The sequence below is a fragment of the Eschscholzia californica genome, unplaced genomic scaffold (genome assembly GCF_041429995.1).
Source record: "Eschscholzia californica isolate CP2 unplaced genomic scaffold, dmEscCali1.0.p SCAF_1, whole genome shotgun sequence".
NCBI classification, from domain to species: domain Eukaryota; kingdom Viridiplantae; phylum Streptophyta; class Magnoliopsida; order Ranunculales; family Papaveraceae; genus Eschscholzia; species Eschscholzia californica.
The window spans coordinates 24,551,194-24,571,297 of record NW_028238198.1 but is presented as its reverse complement, the minus strand read 5'-3'; the positions used below and the strand labels follow the sequence as shown (position 1 = coordinate 24,571,297).

At 41.2% G+C, this 20,104-nt stretch overlaps 2 protein-coding genes across 5 annotated transcripts; both read left to right on the top strand.

Annotated features, from left to right (window-relative positions):
* Positions 1-834: 834 nt before the first annotated feature.
* On the top strand, positions 835-18,788 carry LOC147565356 (vacuolar-sorting receptor 1-like). Of its 4 annotated transcripts, none has more exons than XM_086651836.1 (12): positions 835-2,060; positions 2,398-3,090; positions 3,236-3,324; positions 3,419-3,488; positions 3,571-3,654; positions 4,273-4,349; positions 4,676-4,757; positions 4,916-4,998; positions 5,091-5,157; positions 5,576-5,704; positions 18,170-18,276; positions 18,372-18,788. In XM_086651836.1, the coding sequence occupies exons 1-12, from the start codon at positions 1,766-1,768 to the stop codon at positions 18,471-18,473; spliced, it is 1,878 nt and encodes a 625-aa protein (XP_086507962.1). In that variant the 5' UTR covers positions 835-1,765; the 3' UTR covers positions 18,474-18,788. The 4 variants fall into 4 exon arrangements, 3 of the variants coding, with proteins under 3 accessions (XP_086507962.1, XP_086507964.1, XP_086507963.1); XM_086651838.1 differs by lacking the exon at positions 18,170-18,276 and adding an exon at positions 6,076-6,182 and having other exon boundaries at positions 853-2,060; XM_086651837.1 differs by lacking the exons at positions 18,170-18,276; positions 18,372-18,788 and adding exons at positions 6,076-6,182; positions 6,278-6,691 and having other exon boundaries at positions 1,026-2,060.
* On the top strand, positions 6,445-12,840 carry LOC147565357 (uncharacterized). The gene is made up of 4 exons (XM_086651674.1): positions 6,445-6,523; positions 11,713-11,853; positions 11,964-12,307; positions 12,398-12,840. Exons 1-4 carry the CDS (start codon positions 6,445-6,447, stop codon positions 12,518-12,520), a joined length of 687 nt encoding a protein of 228 aa, XP_086507800.1. The 3' UTR covers positions 12,521-12,840.
* Positions 18,789-20,104: the final 1,316 nt, after the last annotated feature.

Below are 20,104 nucleotides of genomic sequence, written 5' to 3'. Positions count from 1 at the left end.
TTGTTTTTAATAATAGGATTATTTCCCTAATAACCCCCAATTTTGTGACCGGTTTCCTGCCTAGCCCCCTACTTTATCAAAAATACCCAGATGACCCCTTTTTAAAGATTCCGTTATAACACCATTAACTAGTCATCACCTCTCTCTCATCCAACTCATCGCCTATCTCTGCCACCTCATCTTCTCGCCACTTTATCATCTTCGCCGGCGAAGGTCGCCGGCCCTTCAAACATAAAAAAAAAATTTCTCTCTCCTCTCCCTCTCTCTAAAAAAAAACTTTTTATTTGTCTTCTCCTCTCTCTCAACAAATCTAGAGAGAGTGGTCTGTCGACCTTGAACAACTCTGTTCAAGGTCTGTTCGACCTCGAACAAATCTATTCAAGGTCCACAGACCTCTCCCTGTAGATTTGTTGAGAGAGAGGAGAAGACAAATAAAAAAAAATTTAGAGAGAGAGAGAGAAGAGGGAGATTTTTTTTTTTTTAATGTTTGAAGGTCGCCGATCGAAAAAGTTGCCTGCCGGCGACCTTTCGCACGGTGAAGATGATGAGGTGGCAGAGAGAGGCGGTGAGTTGGATGAGAGAGAGGTGATGACTAGTTAACGATGTTATAACGGAATCTGAAAAAGGGGGCCATCTGAATATTTTTGATAAAGTAGGGAGCTAGGCAGGAAACCGGTCACAATGTTGGGGGCTATTAGGGAAATAACCCTTACTAATATCAAATCAATAATAAGATAACACAAGGTATTTACGAACTTCAAATTTCCTTGAGGGCATATTTGCACCTTATATTACACGTGTTATGATTTTCTCAATCACTTTATAACTTAGTCGACTGCGTATTCATGTGTCAATGTGTTAGGTATAACTCATACTCTCCACCGACACAAACTAGCTAAAAGTAGGTAACATTTTATTCGCTAAAAAAGAAAAACCATGGACCTCGCAGTTTTAAAATGTTTCACCAAAGATGGTGCTTAACTTCTCAAGAAGAACCCCACACTCTATCTCCCACCACAGTGTGATTGTATTTCTACCACACACTTCGAAAATCACATCATTATGCAAGAAATCGTCTTAATAATGTGGCATAGGACGATGCAACCAAATTTTGTCTGCTACTAGTGATATTGTCTGCTTCTACAATTTGAGTCTCACGGTTTTAAAATGACTGACTAAAAAAAATGATGTGTAACATTTGAAGAGGAGCCCTAGACTCATCTCCCACCCATATGATATGAGATTCACGTTCTACCACACTTTTCGTATTTCATCAAGGAAAAGGACGACGAATATATTTTTCACATGAAACACGTGTCGTCCTCTCTGATACGTTCATGAAACTTCTCTTCTTCTTTCTGTTTGAACTTTCAAAGTTTTTCTTTCAATCTCAGAAGAGTTTCATCAGCTTGATCCTAATTAGCAACTAAACACGTGATTACCAAATATTACTAATTAAATCACTACCCTTTGTTTAATTAAACAAACAAATCTCAACTTAATTATCTTATCCCCTTTTAATAATACAACTTTGTTTCATCTCAAGTTTCAGGATCTCCGTGCTTCTTCTTTTTTTTATATTATATTTTAGTTTCTCTCTCTCTTGATCTTGAACTAATCCGATCTGAGTTTTCATCCATCACTAGTTAGTTTGGTTGTGGAAGGAAAGTTAGGTTTTTTTTCCATCTGGGTATCCTTTAATTTTTTTGATCAGTGAGTCTCGATTTGTGTCGAATTGACTTTGTTTGGTGGTGGGTAGGAAAAAATGAGAGAGAAACTAGGGTTTCTGATATGGGTTTTATCTCTTTGCTTCACATCTTGTTTGGGTAGATTTGTGGTGGAGAAGAACAGTTTAAGAGTTACATCTCCTGATTCATTAAAAGATGTTTATGAATGTGCAATTGGAAATTTTGGGGTTCCTCAGTATGGAGGAACCATGGTTGGAACTGTGATTTATCCCAAATTGAATCAGAAAGCATGCAAGGGTTTCAATGAGGTTGATGTCTCTTTCAAATCCAAACCTGGTGGTCTCCCTACTTTTCTTCTTGCTGATAGAGGGGGTATGCTCAATTTTAGTTTTATAAAGTTTAAATCTTTGAATCTCTTATGGCATGTTTCTAATTTTAGGGTTAGAATTAAAAACCCAAATGTTGCATTAATAGTTGTATTTGGTTTTGATGTTTGTTCTCTACTTTTTTATATTTTTGGTTAAATACTTGTTTTAGTTTCTCAATGTGTTGATTTTGATCCATGGGTATTTATCTATATTGGTTTAGATCTCAAGAGAGTACCTGTTGAATTGAGTACTTGTGTCTTGTGATTTTCATGTTTTATCGATTAAGGTTACTTTCGAATGTTTAGTAGTTTTTTTGAGTGTTGATGTTGGTCTGTTGGCAGATTGTTACTTTACATTGAAAGCATGGAACGCACAGAATGCTGGAGCAGCGGCTATCCTTGTTGCCGATGACAAGCTTGAGCCTTTGATCACTATGGATACCCCTGAAGAAGATAATACGAGTGCAGAGTACCTACAAAACATTACCATACCGTCGGCGTTAATTAGCAAAAGCCTTGGGGATAGTATCAAGAAAGCTTTATCAAATGGCGATATGGTTAATATTAATTTGGATTGGACAGAGGCTCTTCCTCACCCCGACGAGCGAGTTGAGTATGAATTGTGGACGAACAGCAACGATGAGTGCGGACCTAAGTGTGACGCTCAGATTGATTTCGTCAAAAACTTTAAAGGAGCAGCTCAAATACTTGAGCAAAAAGGTTACACTCAGTTCACACCTCACTACATCACTTGGTACTGCCCAGAATCTTTTATCTTGAGCAAGCAGTGCAAATCTCAGTGCATCAACAATGGTAGATACTGTGCTCCGGATCCAGAGCAGGATTTCAGCACGGGGTATGATGGCAAGGACGTCGTTGTTCAAAATTTACGACAGGTTTGCTTGTATAAAGTTGCTAATGAAAGTGGAAAACCATGGTTATGGTGGGACTATGTGACTGACTTCGCCATTCGGTGCCCGATGAAAGAGAAAAAGTACACAAAGGAGTGTGCGGATCAAGTCATCAAATCCCTTGGTATGTTTTTGTTTTTGACAACAGTAATAAGTCATATATGCAATTGTAAGTAGGATTTGTTATTCGTGTAGTTTAGCTATTAAAGAAACTCCAGGACTCAATGTGAGCTCCCCACTAAGTATCTGTCTTTGACATGTATCAATAGGTGTCGATCTCAAGAAGATGGATCAATGTATTGGAGATCCTGAAGCAGATGTGGATAATCCAGTGCTTAAAGCAGAACAAGATGCCCAGGTTCAGTTTGTTACTTTATAGCTCTTCATTATAATGTTTCAGTGTGTGTTTGCCGCTTATCTGTTGTTACTAAATTGTGCTGCTTGTGTTTTAGATTGGGAAAGGTTCTCGAGGAGATGTTACTATATTGCCCACTCTTGTCATCAACAATAGACAATATAGAGGTTTGAAGCAGTTCTGTTGTTAAGATACGAGTGGTGCTATGTAGCGAACTCCCCATATAATTGTTTTATTGTCTGGCTTCAGGTAAGTTGGACAAAGGGGCAGTTCTGAAAGCCATATGTTCCGGTTTCCAGGAGACCACTGAGCCAGCTGTTTGCTTAAGTGATGGTATTATAAAATTCTCGATTTCTTTTGTCATTCATTACTTGGTGGTAGTCAATGCCAAAAGACCCAGTTTTTAATTATTATATTTTCTTTCAAGAGGAGAAAAAAATACACAGTGTAATACAATTAATGATACCTAAGTAACCCAAGCAACACCACCTTTGACCCCGCATCAGCATTCAGTGCTACGAACACTGCCACATCATCTTTCACCACCATAATCATCGTACTGAGACTTAAATATCAATGTGACCAGCTCATTGTTTTATGACTTTTTCAACATTTACCGTGTATGAAACTGAATTCATGCCGCTTCATCTTCCAACTAGTGTAAATGTATACGCCTTTGTCATCTTGTGATCTTGCTATTCAATTATCTCATCATCACAATTGCAAGAACGATATTCCTCATTATTGAATTTTCTCTTAGACAAATCAAAATGTGAACTCATCTCTAGAGGTGACATTATGATCCAAAAGGGTCAATAGGACATCCCTTTTGTTTCAATTTCACATTCATATTCATGGAGATGAGGGCAAATGCATTGCATGTTTTCTTCTTGTAACTTGAGTGTTTTTTTTCTTTATTTCTTATGTTAATACCAAAATTGTTTTGTACAGGAATAGAAACGAATGAGTGCTTGGAGAACAATGGCGGATGCTGGCAAGACAAGGCTGCCAATGCTACTGCATGCAAGGTAATCCTGTTGGAGTTTTTCGTGTTTCTTTGTCTTCTTTTCTATTTTTGTTGTCATAGAAAGGTACTAACTAGTAACATGTCGATATTTTTGTTGTCATGGCAACTTGAGTTTTTACTGATAGAAAAGAACTAACTAGTAACATGTCGATATGGGTGGTCTGCTGGTTAAGCATTCAAACGTTTTTGTCTTTTAATTTTGAGCCTTAGTTCAGTTGATGGATAAACACGTGTACATATAAATTTTTAATGAACTTCATCAGTTCAACTAGACTACACGTTCTTGATCAGTGTCTAATCTGGTACCATGTACGATCTCTACTGCAGGACACTTTCCGTGGTAGAGTGTGTGAATGCCCTGTTGTGCAGGGAGTGAAGTTTGTAGGTGATGGATATACCCATTGTGAAGGTAAACTTTCGCCTGTCTTTCGATTTTGATATTATTTTTGGCATCCTCATGACACATTTTCTTCCCATCCAATTGATGCTCTTCTACTTGTGTAGATTTGGCCGTTGAAACTTCCAGTATCATATGATCTAATTAGTTTAAAAAAAATATTTTTACAGCTTCAGGAGCTCTACGGTGTGAAATTAACAATGGAGGCTGCTGGAAGAAAACCCAGGATGGCAAAACTTTCTCAGCCTGCGGAGTGAGTTGAACTTATTTTTGCTGGAAATGATATTGTCCTTGTTTCTTACTTCCTCTTTTCAAATGTAACTGGAACTTCGATTGGTTCTTTAGGAAGACCATTCCAATGGTTGCAAGTGCCCACCAGGATTCAAAGGCGATGGAGTCGAAACATGTGAAGGTGCATATCTGTTTACTACCTTTTGTCGTTTCTTTCTATGAATACTTTTTTAAGGGTTTGAGGGGTTAATCAACTACCCAAAATCTAGGTCTACTGAGCTGATATCCCAGCCACTTTTAGTATCTTTACGTTTATCTTTTCGATATGTCTCTAGAAATGTCCGTTTCACATTTCCGTTGTATTTGACCATGGAGGAATTTCTTATGCGGGTTTGTTTATATGAAAGAAATGGTGGAATGCAAAATTAATGCAACTCTATGTACCTTGTTGATTCACTTTATGAATAGACATGTATTAAATACTTTATTTAGTGTTTCCCTATCAATGAAATGATTTCCAACATTTAGACACATGGCTCTGTAAGAATCTGTACAACTAACTCATATAACACGTCATTTGTGTTTCGATATTGTTCCAGATGTGGATGAATGCAAGGAAAAGCTTGCATGCCAGTGCCCTGATTGTAGCTGCAAGAATACTTGGGGAAGCTACGAATGCAGCTGTAGTGGGAATTTGTTATACATGCAAGAACATGACACTTGTATAAGTGAGTGTCTTTAACCATTCTTATATTCCTGGTCCATGAACAGCTTTACTTGGAGTTTTAAATTGTTCGGTGAACAAGAGCTCAGTAATCAACTTGCAACACGTAATTGAGCCGTAATTTGTTATCTTCTAATTGCTAATGTGGAACTAAGAACTTGAAGTCGTTGTGGATGTTAATCACACTGACCCATCTTCTTGTAAAATGGAATTATTTTTCAATTTTAGCTCTATGTTGGGCGTTAAGGAATTTTGGGAAATTGATAGAAAAATTTCGGGTATGTCCAGAAATTACTAAAAATCCGTGATGGGGACCTGTTAGTTGTCTCATATTACTTTGTGGGTCTTAATTTTTTTTCATGTGGGGAAATACAGGTAAAAGTGGAGAAACATCGAGCGGGTGGAACTTGGTGTGGGTAATTTTCCTAGTTCTCGGGCTGACTGGAGTTGGAGGGTATGCTATATACAAGTACAGAATCCGGGTAATGATATTATCTCTGTAAAAGTTGAGCTAGCTCCTTGCATTCTCGATGTGCACCGTTATTAATCAGGAATCAAACTCTATATGTTATTGCAGAGATACATGGATTCAGAGATACGTGCCATCATGGCGCAATACATGCCGTTGGATAATCAGGGGGAGACGACACAAAATCACATGACCCATAACGACATCTAATGTGGATGAAGTGATAAAAGTTAGAGAAATAGTGACGAAAAACACGGGCCTTCTTTTCTTTGTCCATGACTCTGGCAAGGTCAGCGATGTTCTTTGCTGCTGCTGCTGCTGGGTATATGTTTTTCCACTTCCTCTGCTTGAGCTGTACTTTTATACATGTTCATGTAGACGTGTTGATTTCCACTCTTAATCTAATACGAATGAACATGATAAGGAGTTGTTTTCTGTTTTATAGTATAGTAGTGCTTACACCGTTTGAACGTAACGGTGAAGGTGACTTTTTTGCCCTAATTTAGTATTGGTATTTGGCAAGCAGTTTATCTGAGATGTGCATCTAAAAACTGGTTAATTGTTAAGTGCCTATTGCAGCGGAGGCATGCACGCATATTGTATATTATATGACTTCTTGGTATGAACACCGAAGCAATATCGACGTTGTACCCGTTTTTAGTTTCAAGGAGAGAACACTGAACTGAAACCAAAAGAAATTGTCCGGCCAATATCAGTGGAGTTCCAAGGGAAACATGATGAGAGAGAGAAGATGCTAACCCACAAGACACTAACTCATAGAGTCGCATTTCTTGCTCGAACTTTTCTACGGATCACCATCCAACATGATCTTATAAATATAAAAAGCAAGCAATCTACAATCGTACATATTAACCAGTCGGTTGAGCTATTTCACTACCATTTATGTAATAAGATGTAAGAAAAATCAGACTTTAAAAGTGCAGAGGCTTCCTAATTTCTGCAAGAGCCTGATGAGGGTGGTGAAAAGGTTTGGTATAGAGGGCCTCTGCAATCACAAACAGGGATTATTATGGTCAGGTACCAGATTCATAAAGGAGACTAAGCCATACTCGTTAAAGTGAATCCTCTACGATTTTTTTTTCATTGACTTCTGCTATTCTGCTCAACTCGTGTCTGGCTTGGTATGTTTGAAGTTTCAGTTTCTCTGAAGTCTCCTTCAAGATAGCCATGGCTTTCTTGTAGTATATAGCTCGTAAGCTTCTTGTGATATGTCGTGATGTTTCCGAGCTTCTTGTCAGCTCCTATATCAACCTCACTACAGGATAAACAAATGTCTGTTTGGATGAGTTTAATCCTACTGATCATCTCAGTGTCATTCCTAACTTAAATCAATAGATGATTATTTCAAATAAAAAAAAAATCTGAAGGACCAAACACACACTTGAGAAATATACATATGTAGACGGTGAGACGTCTACGGGTCGGAAGTCAGAAGGTCGGTAGCTGAAACGTCTTCTGGAATTCCAAACGTCGAGTTCTTGATTGATGGGCACCAGCAACGTGTGAAAGAAACCCACAAAAGAAGATGAACAGACACAAACAAACCCGTGAAGGCTTGGGGGGACACCGGGATGGTGCCTGCCAAGGGCCCTCCGACGGTCAAGTCAGCAAAGTATTACAATGGATAATAAATGAAAAGCCGAGGGTATAACCGTTGATGTATTATCGGAGAGTGGCTAGGCTCGTAGAATGACCGGAGTTCGAATCTACGGGAGTGAAATGATCAGAAGTACGAGAGTAGATGTTACCAGTAGCGTCGAGCAAGAAGAAGGTTGTGATCTCCTCGAAGACGTCTGGAAGCGTCGAGCAGGAAGCGTCGAGCCGGAAGCGTCGAGCCGGAAGCGTCGAGCAGGAAGCGTCGAGCAGGAAGCGTCGAGCAGGAAGCGCCGAGCAGGAAGCGTCGAGCAGGAAGCGTCGAGCCGGAAGCGTCGAGCAGGAAGCGTCGAGCAGGAAGCGTCGAGCCGGAAGCGTCGAGCAGGAAGCGTCGAGCAAAGATAAGTTTTAACACCCTTGAGGCGTCTAGTAGTGTCCACGACCAGAACCAGGTGAACTTGTATGCAAACGTCTCAAGAATAATCGAAGAACAGAGGGCGAGTGGAGGAGAAGAGGTAGTATGGGTTGCTTTTCTCTCTATTCCATGATCTGAGAAATGAAAGTGCTCCTCTTTATATAGGCTTGAGGAGTGATCCGTTGGGAAGAGTAAAGGCTGACCGTTACGGAGTAAATGCATGGTAAGATACCTGGGATATGGTGACGTGTACACTGGCTGTACATGCACAACGGTTGTGCATGTTCTCTGGCAACTACTCTGATTGTGCATGTGCATGGTCTCACATTTATGTGAGACGTTACCATGTTATGCATGTCATTGATGGGGGATAATTGTCTCTGGAGTTACGTTGACCAAGTTTGAGATCTATGTCATTATGGGCATATGTGACATGTCGAGGATCTCATCGTCAAATGATCTTTAACACGTGGTGCATGAAGATCTAGACGTGTCAAGCGCCAGGCGTGTGGAGACTCAGGCGTGTGGAGACTCAGGCATGTGGAGTTCTGTGCACGTGGAGACTCTTTGCACGTGGTTGGGCTCGACACGAGTTTTAGGGTCTAGGCGACGATGGCCCATTAAGAGACTTCTGGGCTGGGCCCGAGAGTGTTGCGCTGGGCTTGACGTCTTAATGGGCGCTTTTAGTGCCGAGGGACCTGGTGTGGATTTTGGTCAACACAACATACATATTAAATAGATCCAAAATTGGGCTAATTCGAGTTAATTTTTGGATCCATTCGAATTAGACAGAGTTATATTTGGACATTTGAAAAGGAAAAATAATTCTCCAAGTTGCATTGTGAGGAGCTTGTAATGATTGTTCCGGAGACAATCTCAAGTCATGCTTTGTTTAGAAATTTCAAAAACCTCTTTAGAATCATAAAGATACCTTAAATTTGTTATGAACTATGAAACATACCCAATTTGAAGTCCTCCTTTGAGTAATTGACTCTAGTCATATATCTCTCACTAAATAACATCAAAATCCCTCTGAAACTGGCATCTTTGTTAATATTTTGTTTTTCTGAAACATAATATAACTTGAAGATGCAAGAGGAGCCGAACTTACATAATCATCACCATGATCATAATGTGGAATCGAGAATTAGAGAATAATCCATGAACTCCGAAGATCAGGTGAAACGATACGAGTTCCAAGTCCTCTGCGGAGGTGGGGGTGGTACCGTGGTGGATATGAGAAGAGAGTAGGAATTCTGTTTGGAGTAGAGGGAAAGGTTGAAAGAAGGAATGTTGGATGAAAGAAGCATTTGTTCATGAATGAGTAATGGGTTTAGTTTTTATGACTGAAATGGAGCTTGCCATGGGCATTGCTCTTCTAGTATGGAATTTTTCATGGTAGCAGAGCTATTTTCAAAGAATAAGAACTTGGAAATATCAGACGCGAAGCTGATAATGAGATCACCGTCTTTTAACCACAACCTCAACGTCTACTAAGACATTAGTGGAGATTAAGCTAAATTACTTACCTATCTCAAATACAACCAATTTCGTTTCAGAAAAATTGGATGAATCGAATTACCTGATCTGAAAGACCAGATCGAAACATTGCTCATCAGAGAAACGAAAAGCATCACGGAGATGTAAATCATAAGAACAAGAAGCACTGAATCTACCCAATACGGAGTGATGAGTTTGAATCACAACAATTTTCGTTTCCAATTTAGGTCTAAAGAGAAGTAAAGACATGATGTACTTTAATAATTAACCAGGCTCGAAGTAATAAATTTGTCTGTTAACCGAACACAACAAGAAGATATAACCTCAGCTTGCTTCCCTCAGTGTTTCGATGAGTTTTACTACTACTCATTTGTACTATATCTATAACAAATACAATCTACTCTTGCATATAATAACTTTTACCCGGAATTGAATGTAAATTGCTGCGTAGAAAAGGGAAAACTTTCCTAACAAAAAGAATAATTTTTTTTAAGGTATTTATACCCTGCTCATGTAATTTCCAGTTCTCGTGTCCACCAATATCTTGTCTCCAGTGTTTACGAACAAAGGTACGTTAACAATAGCTCCAGAGTCAAGAGTTGCTGGTTTTGATCCTCCTGAAGATAAATGTCACACAATTAGGTTAACAATATGTTTGTTGATACTAAGACTTGTAGATCTTAACATGTATACTACTTTTCTTATGCATGTGAACATGTAAACTTGTAGTACACGTAGGTGCACACGTGAACTTGGAGTACATGTAGGTGTACAAGTAGACTGGTAATGCGCATACATGTACACGTAGACTTGGAGTACACGTAGGTGTACGCGTAAACTTGGAGTACACGTAAGTGTACGCATATACTTGTAATGCGCGTAGATGTACACGTAGACTTGAAGTACACGTAAGTGTATGTGTAGACTTTGTAATGCGCATAGAGGTGTACACGTACTCGTAAGGAGGATGCGTGTATGATGTCTGGCGTATATCTGTTCATAAATGAGAAAAAATTATTCAACCATTAAGTAGTATAGAAAATACCTCAAGTTAATGTGGTTCGTCTGTACGTGCTCTTGTTTTGTAAAGAGGGATGGTGTGTTTACTCCACGCGAGTACGGGAATGTTTCGTTCAAATGGCGGGATGCTAGTGAGTGTTGTTTGTATGATCAGTTCGTCTTCACATGTTTCACATGTTTGTATGATCAGTTCGTCTTCACATGTTTCACATGTTCGTCTTCACATGTTTCACATGTTCGTCTTCACATGTTTCACATGTTCGTCTTCACATGTTTCACATGTTCGTCTTCACATGTTTCACATGTTCGTCTTCACATGTTTCACATGTTCGTCTTCACATGTTTCACATGTTCGTCTTCACATGTTTCACATGTTCGTCTTCACATGTTCGTCTTCACATGTTCGTCTTCACATGTTTCACATGTTCGTCTTCACATGTTTCACATGTTCACATGTTCGTCTTCACATGTTCACATGTTCGTCTTCACATGTTTCACATGTTCGTCTGGAAACATGTGTTCGTCTGCACATGTTTCACATGTTTCGTCTGGAAACATGTGTTCGTCTCCACATGTTTCACACGTTCGTCTCCACATGTTTCACACGTTCGTCTCTACATGTTTTGTTTCCACATGTTTTGTTCCACATGTTTTGTTTTCACACGTTTTGTTTCGCATGTGTTTCGCATGTTTTGTTCCACGTGTTTTGTTCCACGTGTTTTGTTTCACGTGTTTTGTTTCACATGTTTTGCTCCACGTGTTTTGTTTCACGTGTTTTGCTCCACATGTTTTGTTTCACGTGTTTTGTTTCACGTGTTTTGTTTCACGTGTTTTGTTTCACGTGTTTTGTTTCACGTGTTTTGCTCCACGTGTTTTGCTCCACGTGTTTTGCTCCACGTGTTTTGCTCCACGTGTTTTGCTCCACGTGTTTTGTTCCACGTGTTTTGTTCCACGTGTTTTACTCTGACATCTGCTCTGTGTAATGTATAATTAGCAAACGGGAATTTGCACGAATTTTCTCGTAACGATCAGATAGTCGGGCTCCAGAATTTCTGGGAGGAGCCCGCATTGAGGAGGAGTTGGAGAAGGTTGGTTTTCGGAGGGACTGAGTCCGTAGGTCCTAGACGTGCACAGGGTACGTGTTCTGCTTTTTGCGTTCATCAGCTTTCTCCATGCGTTTGACTTTTACCTTTCTCCTCCGTGTGTGTAGATGTTTTCTTCAGCTGTTTCCTTTGTTTCTTACAGGTGGAAACATGGCTCCAAGACAGAGTTTGAAGGTACCATCAGCTAAGGAGGTGGCCTCCAAGAAGAAAATTCCAACGAAGAAGCCGAGGGTCGAAACGTCTCCCGAGCGTGTGCTCGTTCATCCCCCTACTTCTGGTATTGGGCCCTCTTCCTCGAGAGTTAATACGCATGAGGCAGACTCTGGAGCGATGCATGTGGATTTTTCCTCCTCGATGTCGGTGTTCGAAGATCCATCCTCCCTTCGACGTGTTTCTAGCTCCTTAACTTCTGAGAGTGATAAAGCTTATCTTAAGAAGATAGGTGTTCAGAAGGCGTTGGAGCAGACGGCGCTTAGCGGTTACCAGGTTTGTAGTTCAAAAAGTGTTAGAGCAGACGTCTGCTACATCATCGGCTTCCCGACTTGTATGTGTTAACGTCCATATTCTTTGTTGTAGGCGATGATGAGTGCGAACTACGCCCAGGAACATATTAGTTCTTTGAACGCGCAGATCGAAGAGGAGAGTAGTCGCCACGCAGAGTCGGAGAGATCCATGCAAGGGCGAATACTGTGGCAGTAGCTCGAGGCGAGATGATGAAGCAGTACGTTGCAAACGAGCATGAAGGATGGGACCTCGAAGGAGAGATTGAGCATTATGAGGCCCTGAAGGACGTTGATTACAACTTAGATTCTTGTTCTGACTAGAGATGTCTTTTGAGTCGTGGACTCTATTTCCTTCTTTGCTTGTCTGTTTTTGTTTCAGTACTAGTTTGATAGACTTCGTGAATGGGTGTGTTTTTGCCCCATTCTTTTTAAGTATTTCGACTCGAACTTGGTGAGACGTTGATTCTCACTTGTTATATTCTGAATGAAGTATTTTGTTTACGTTTATACTGTGCACACAAGGTGTGAACGTTCTTTGTATGAGCAAACGGGTTGCCTTTTATAAGTCGTGTTGACTTATGTTTTATAGATGTGGAGCATGCCGAATCTGCGCAAGTATTTTGTGCATGTAAAAAGACAAGCAGAAGTAAGAGACTTAGATTTTAAGTGAATTAATACCTCAGGAAATTCTTTATTGATACGTGTGAAGATTTCGTACATTAGTACGAGTACAAGACAATCGGGTTGTCGTATGTAACCCTTTTACAGGAAGGGTAGCAATCGGGTTGCCGAGTACATGTAAAACAGATGAGCAATCGGGTTGCTAAGTATATGTAAAGAAAATGAGCAATCGGGTTGCCACTTTGTCGATGCTTGCGAATGTAGACAGACAAATGGATTGTCTTGTAGTTGAGTTTGTTGTACATTCACACCTGGTTTGTGTTGTCTTTTCATGCGTTTTTATTGGTTCTTCATCTGTTGCTTCTTCATATGTCTTTACGTGCAATGTTGCTTCTTCACATGTCTGTATGTGCATTTTATTGCTTCTTCACATGTCTGTATGTGCATTTTATTTCTTCTTCAACTGTTACTTCTTCATACGTCTTTACGTGCATTTTATTGCTTCTTCGTTCATGCTTGTTCTTTCCCACATCTCTTTGTCCTGTGAAAATACATCATGAGTGTGCTCCCCCCAGCCTAAGTGTAGTACTGGACTTTGTGCTGGACTTAGGCTGTGTTAACCTTCGGCGAGAGGTGTCTTCGATTTCCTGTGGGGGAAGAAACAAGTGGTCAATGGCATAGCCATTGACCCTCCGACGCTCAAGTTAGTCAAGTACTAAAAGAGAAGCGAAAGATGGAATATTTGAGTTTAGAGTGCGAAAACTACTTCCCATTTCCTCTCGACATGTTCATGTGAGCGTCAACCGTGTACTGGTGTGAAGATGTTTTTACCTGCACAATTTCCGTTGAGGGGCTATAGTCGGTGGAAATCCCACCGACTCTCCGATGCCTAAGTCAGTACATGTACAAGTAGGAGAGAAAACAAAGAGGTAACAATAGAGTTTAGAAATGATACAGTTTGAGATGCACGACATTCCAACTGTTGTTTATGTCACGTCCATCTTGTGCTTGAATTTTATACGCGCCTTGTCCTACCACTTTAGTGATCTGATACGGGCCTTCCCAAGTAGGTGCAAGTTTTCCAGCGCCGCTTTCTTTGGTGTTCTGGAACACCTTTCGAAGTACCCAATCTCCTACCTTAAACGTTCGAGCTCGTATGTTTCTGTTGTAATGACGTGCTACTTTCTGTTGGTAAGCTGCATTTCTAATGGCTGCCATATCACGAATTTCATCGAGCGTGTCGAGATTGTGATTGAGTTGTGGCCAGTTACTTTCTTCTTCTGTCCATTGGTAACGGGTAGAAGGAAGTCCTGCTTCTGCTGGTATGACGGCTTCTGAGCCATAAGCGAGTGAGAAAGGAGTTTCTCCTGTTGGAGTTCGAATAGTGGTTCTGTACGCCCATAAGACTCCTGGTAGTTCATCTGCCCAGGCGCCTTTGGCTTTCTTCAATCGTTTCTTTATTGTGTTCATGATTGTTTTGTTGGAAGATTCAGCTTGTCCATTTGCTTGGGGGTATCTCGGAGTTGAGAAGTTTAGTTTGATCCCCCATTCTTTGTAAAAATCTTGAAAGTCGAAACTAATGAATTGCGAACCGTTGTCGGTCACTATTTCTTTTGGAACGCCAAACTTGCAAATGACATTCTTCCAAATAAAACTTTTTACCTCTCTATCTCGAACTTGGTGGAATGCTTCTGCTTCAATCCATTTGGTGAAGTAGTCCGTCACAGCTAACATGTATACCCGTTGTCCAGGTGCTGTAGGAAGTTTTCCTACTATGTCCATCCCCCATTTCATGAATGGCCAAGGAGATAGTATTGAGTTGAGATGTTCTGGGGGGAGATGAGATGTGGGTGCGAAGCGCTGACAACTATCACACTTTTTTACGAAGTCAATGCAATCTGACCTCATAGTTGGCCAATAGTACCCGGCAGTGAGTACTCTAGTTGTTAGACTGCGTCCTCCGGAGTGATTCCCACATTCTCCTGCATGTAATTCAGTGAGGACGTACCTGACTTCTTGTGGGGCGATACACTTGAGATAAGGTCCTGAGTATGACCTCTTGAGTAGTTGTCCATCTAGGATGGTGTATCGGGCAGCTTTAGCACAAATCTTTCTCGCTTCTCCTTTGTCTTCTGGTAACTCGTCATTTTCCAAGTATCGAATCAAGGGATTCATCCAGCTATCGATTTGATCCGTAGCGGCTACCTCTGAAGTAGGATTTTTCCACACTGCTGGCCACTCGAGCAAAACCAGAGGAATATTTTGAGTTACCTTTGTTTGAATTGAAGAACCGAGGTTAGCGAGCGCATCAGCGTGTCCATTCTCTAGACGAGGTATCTGTGTTATGTTCATTTCTTTGAAAGAAGTTTGTAACTCCTTTACGTGAGCAAGGTATGCAGTCATCTTGGCATCACGTGCTTGATAAGTTCCCTGTAACTGGTTGACAATGAGTTGGGAGTCTGACTTAACGTCTAATCTCTGGATTCCCATTTCTTTTGCAAGCGTAAGTCCAGCTATAAGTGCCTCGTACTCAGCTTCATTGTTTGTTGCTTTGAACGCACAACGGATAGCTCGTTGTATTAGATCTCCTTCGGGAGAAGTCAGAGCTATCCCCAACCCTACACCGTTCATGTTGCTTGAACCATCTACTGATAGGTTCCACTTCTGTTCGCTTTTGTCGGTTAAGCACAACAACTCTTTCTCTGCCTGCATTAGTATGTTAGGTGAAAAATCAACAAGGAAATCAGCTAATACCTGTGATTTGATGGCGGTCCTTGGTTGGTATGAAATGTCATACTCACTCAGCTCCACTGCCCACTTGGTGAGACGTCCAGAAAGTTCAGGTTTGTGGAGGACATTCTTTAGAGGAAATGTCGTAACGACCACTATTGAGTGACACTGGAAATAAGGTCTGAGTTTACGAGCAGCAGTTACCAGTGCAAGGGCAAGCTTTTCTAACCGGCTGTATCGGGTCTCTGCGTCTAGAAGTGATTTGCTCACGTAGTAGACTGGAAGTTGTTTTTTATCTTCTTCCCGTACCAGCACAGCGCTTACTGCTGTTTCTGCAACTGCCAAATAAATGTAAAGTTTCTCACCTTCTTTGGGTTTTGAGAGTAGAGGTGGAGAAGTCAGGTACGCTTTAAGTTGCTGAAGTGCATCTTCGCATGCTGGCGTCCACTCGAAGTTTTTTGACTTGCGTAGGGTGGCGAAGAAAAGGTAGCACTTTTCAGAAGATTTCGATATGAAGCGACTGAGTGAGGCGACTCTCCCTGCTAACTTTTGCACGTCTTTTATGCAAGTGGGAGATGGAATGTTCTTGACTGCTTGTATTTGTTCTGGGTTGGCTTCGATTCCTCTTTGTGTCACCATGTAACCTAAGAATTTTCCTGAGGAAACACCAAACGAACATTTAGCAGGGTTTAGTTTCATGTTATACCTTTTGAGGACGTCGAAGGCTTGGCGAAGGTGATCGAGATGTTGTTCCGCTTCCAATGACTTAACCAACATGTCGTCTATATACACTTCCATCGTATCCCCTATCATTTCAGCGAACATTCGGTTGACGAGCCTCTGGTAAGTGGCTCCTGCGTTCTTCAAGCCGAAGGGCATTACTTTGTAGCAAAAGATGCCTCTTTCTGTCACAAAGGCAGTTTTCTCTTGATCATCAGGATGCATCAAGATCTGATTGTACCCGGAGAAGGCATCCATGAAACTGAGGAGTTCGTGTCCAGATGTAGCGTCGACTAGCATGTCAATATGTGGTAATGGGAAGGAGTCTTTTGGACACGCCTTGTTGAGGTCGGTAAAATCGATACACACTCTCCACTTGCCATTCTTCTTTTTTACCACTACTACATTCGCAAGCCAGTCGGGATAATGGACCTCACGAACTGAGCCGATGTCGATCAACTTATGAATTTCTTCGTTGATTACTTTGTTTCTTTCTAGAGCAAACTTTCTCCTCTTTTGCTTGACCGGAGGGAAGCTCGGATCAACCTGTAATTTATGAACGATAACCTGCGGGTCAATACCTGTCATGTCAGCGTGTGACCATGCGAAGCAGTCATGGTGAAGCGTGAGGAATTCTACTAGCTTTTCTCTGAGCGTAGGATTCAGTCTTGAACCGATTTGTACTTTATGATCTGTTAGCTCTGAGTGAATCTGTACTTCATCCAACTCCTCCATAGTTGGCTTGTCTGGATCACTATGGAGTAGTTGTTCTGTCTGTAATTGCTATAAGGGAGCTTTGGGCGTCTTCAAGGTGTTTTTGTAGCAGTTTCGAGACGTGCTCTGTTCGCCTTTGACTTCACGTACCCCCCACGGAGTAGGGAACCTTATAACTTGGTGGAAGGTTGATGGGACCGCCCTCATGTTGTGGATCCAAGGACGTCCAAGAATGATGTTGTAGGCAGAGGGACTGTCGAGTACTACGAAGGTTGTACTCATGTTGATTCCACCTGCAAAAACAGGTAAAGAAATTTCGCCGAGCGTGTACTTTTGCTTGCCGCTGAAACCGATGAGAATGGTGGGTCGGCGACATATACTCGTTTCTTCCAGTCCCATTCCTCGCAATGCATGTAAAAACAACACGTTAGTAGATGAACCATTATCGACAAGTATTCTTTTAACAAGAACATTAGAAATAGTAAGTGAGATAACGAGAGCGTCATGATGAGGGTTGACGAGCCCTGATGCTTCACTGTTTGGGAAGCTGAGAACTTGGTCGGTGAAGACAGGTGAAGATGTTCTAGATGAGTGAGCGTCTGGATTGGCCGCTACACGTGCACTTCTTTTGGCGGCTGAATGACTGACTCCGCTTACTTCGGATCCTCCCGTGATAACCAAACATGTTTTTGTTGGAGTTGGTTCCTCTGGTTCCTTTGGATGAACATCTCTTTGGGCTATAGTATTTTTCCCTTTATCTGTCCATAGGTCAGTGAGGTGACCTCTCTTCAAGAGTTCAGCTACTTCTAGTCGAAGGGCTATGCAATCAGCGGTCATGTGCCCGTGGTCAGCGTGGAACTCACACCACTTGGTATTGTCTCTCTTGTAAAATGGAATTATTTTTCAATTTTAGCTCTATGTTGGGCGTTAAGGAATTTCGGGAAATTGATAGAAAAATTTCGGGTATGTCCAGAAATTACTAGAAATCCGTGATGGGGACCTGTTAGTTGTCTCATATTACTTTGTGGGTCTTAATTTTTTTTCATGTGGGGAAATACAGGTAAAAGTGGAGAAACATCGAGCGGGTGGAACTTGGTGTGGGTAATTTTCCTAGTTCTCGGGCTGACTGGAGTTGGAGGGTATGCTATATACAAGTACAGAATCCGGGTAATGATATTATCTCTGTAAAAGTTGAGCTAGCTCCTTGCATTCTCGATGTGCACCGTTATTAATCAGGAATCAAACTCTATATGTTATTGCAGAGATACATGGATTCAGAGATACGTGCCATCATGGCGCAATACATGCCGTTGGATAATCAGGGGGAGACGACACAAAATCACATGGCCCATAACGACATCTAATGTGGATGAAGTGATAAAAGTTAGAGAAATAGTGACGAAAAACACGGGCCTTCTTTTCTTTGTCCATGACTCTGGCAAGGTCAGCGATGTTCTTTGCTGCTGCTGCTGCTGGGTATATGTTTTTCCACTTCCTCTGCTTGAGCTGTACTTTTATACATGTTCATGTAGACGTGTTGATTTCCACTCTTAATCTAATACGAATGAACATGATCAGGAGTTGTTTTCTGTTTTATAGTATAGTAGTGCTTACACCGTTTGAACGTAACGGTGAAGGTGACTTTTTTGCCCTAATTTAGTATTGGTATTTGGCAAGCAGTTTATCTGAGATGTGCATCTAAAAACTGGTTAATTGTTAAGCGCCTATTGCAGCGGAGGCATGCACGCATATTGTATATTATATGACTTCTTGGTATGAACACCGAAGCAATATCGACGTTGTACCCGTTTTTAGTTTCAAGGAGAGAACACTGAACTGAAACCAAAAGAAATTGTCCGGCCAATATCAGTGGAGTTCCAAGGGAAACATGATGAGAGAGAGAAGATGCTAACCCACAAGACACTAACTCATAGAGTCGCATTTCTTGCTCGAACTTTTCTACGGATCACCATCCAACATGATCTTATAAATATAAAAAGCAAGCAATCTACAACCGTACATATTAACCAGTCGGTTGAGCTATTTCACTACCATTTATGTAATAAGATGTAAGAAAAATCAGACTTTAAAAGTGCAGAGGCTTCCTAATTTCTGCAAGAGCCTGATGAGGGTGGTGAAAAGGTTTGGTATAGAGGGCCTCTGCAATCACAAACAGGGATTATTATGGTCAGGTACCAGATTCATAAAGGAGACTAAGCCATACTCGTTAAAGTGAATCCTCTACGATTTTTTTTTCACTAACTTCTGCTATTCTGCTCAACTCGTGTCTGGCTTGGTATGTTTGAAGTTTCAGTTTCTCTGAAGTCTCCTTCAAGATAGCCATGGCTTTCTTGTAGTATATAGCTCGTAAGCTTCTTGTGATATGTCGTGATGTTTCCGAGCTTCTTGTCACCTCCTATATCAACCTCACTACAGGATAAACAAATGTCTGTTTGGATGAGTTTAATCCTACTGATCATCTCAGTGTCATTCCTAACTTAAATCAATAGATGATTATTTCAAATAAAAAAAAAATCTGAAGGACCAAACACACACTTGAGAAATATACATATGTAGACGGTGAGACGTCTACGGGTCGGAAGTCAGAAGGTCGGTAGCTGAAACGTCTTCTGGAATTCCAAACGTCGAGTTCTTGATTGATGGGCACCAGCAACGTGTGAAAGAAACCCACAAAAGAAGATGAACAGACACAAACAAACCCGTGAAGGCTTGGGGGGACACCGGGATGGTGCCTGCCAAGGGCCCTCCGACGGTCAAGTCAGCAAAGTATTACAATGGATAATAAACGAAAAGCCGAGGGTATAACCGTTGATGTATTATCGGAGAGTGGCTAGGCTCGTAGAATGACCGGAGTTCGAATCTACGGGAGTGAAATGATCAGAAGTACGAGAGTAGATGTTACCAGTAGCGTCGAGCAAGAAGAAGGTTGTGATCTCCTCGAAGACGTCTGGAAGCGTCGAGCAGGAAGGGTCGA

Bases quoted from the DNA above. Each gene is read 5' to 3' on its own strand.
- LOC147565356 (XM_086651836.1), top strand. From the start codon at position 1,766: ATGAGAGAGAAACTAGGGTTTCTGATATGGGTTTTATCTCTTTGCTTC. The intron at 2,061-2,397 runs GTATGCTCAATT...GTCTGTTGGCAG, and splicing joins TCTTCTTGCTGATAGAGGGG to ATTGTTACTTTACATTGAAA. The intron at 5,158-5,575 runs GTGCATATCTGT...ATATTGTTCCAG, and splicing joins TGGAGTCGAAACATGTGAAG to ATGTGGATGAATGCAAGGAA.
- LOC147565357 (XM_086651674.1), top strand. From the start codon at position 6,445: ATGACTCTGGCAAGGTCAGCGATGTTCTTTGCTGCTGCTGCTGCTGGG. The intron at 11,854-11,963 runs GTACGTGTTCTG...TGTTTCTTACAG, and splicing joins AGGTCCTAGACGTGCACAGG to GTGGAAACATGGCTCCAAGA. The intron at 12,308-12,397 runs GTTTGTAGTTCA...TCTTTGTTGTAG, and splicing joins CGGCGCTTAGCGGTTACCAG to GCGATGATGAGTGCGAACTA.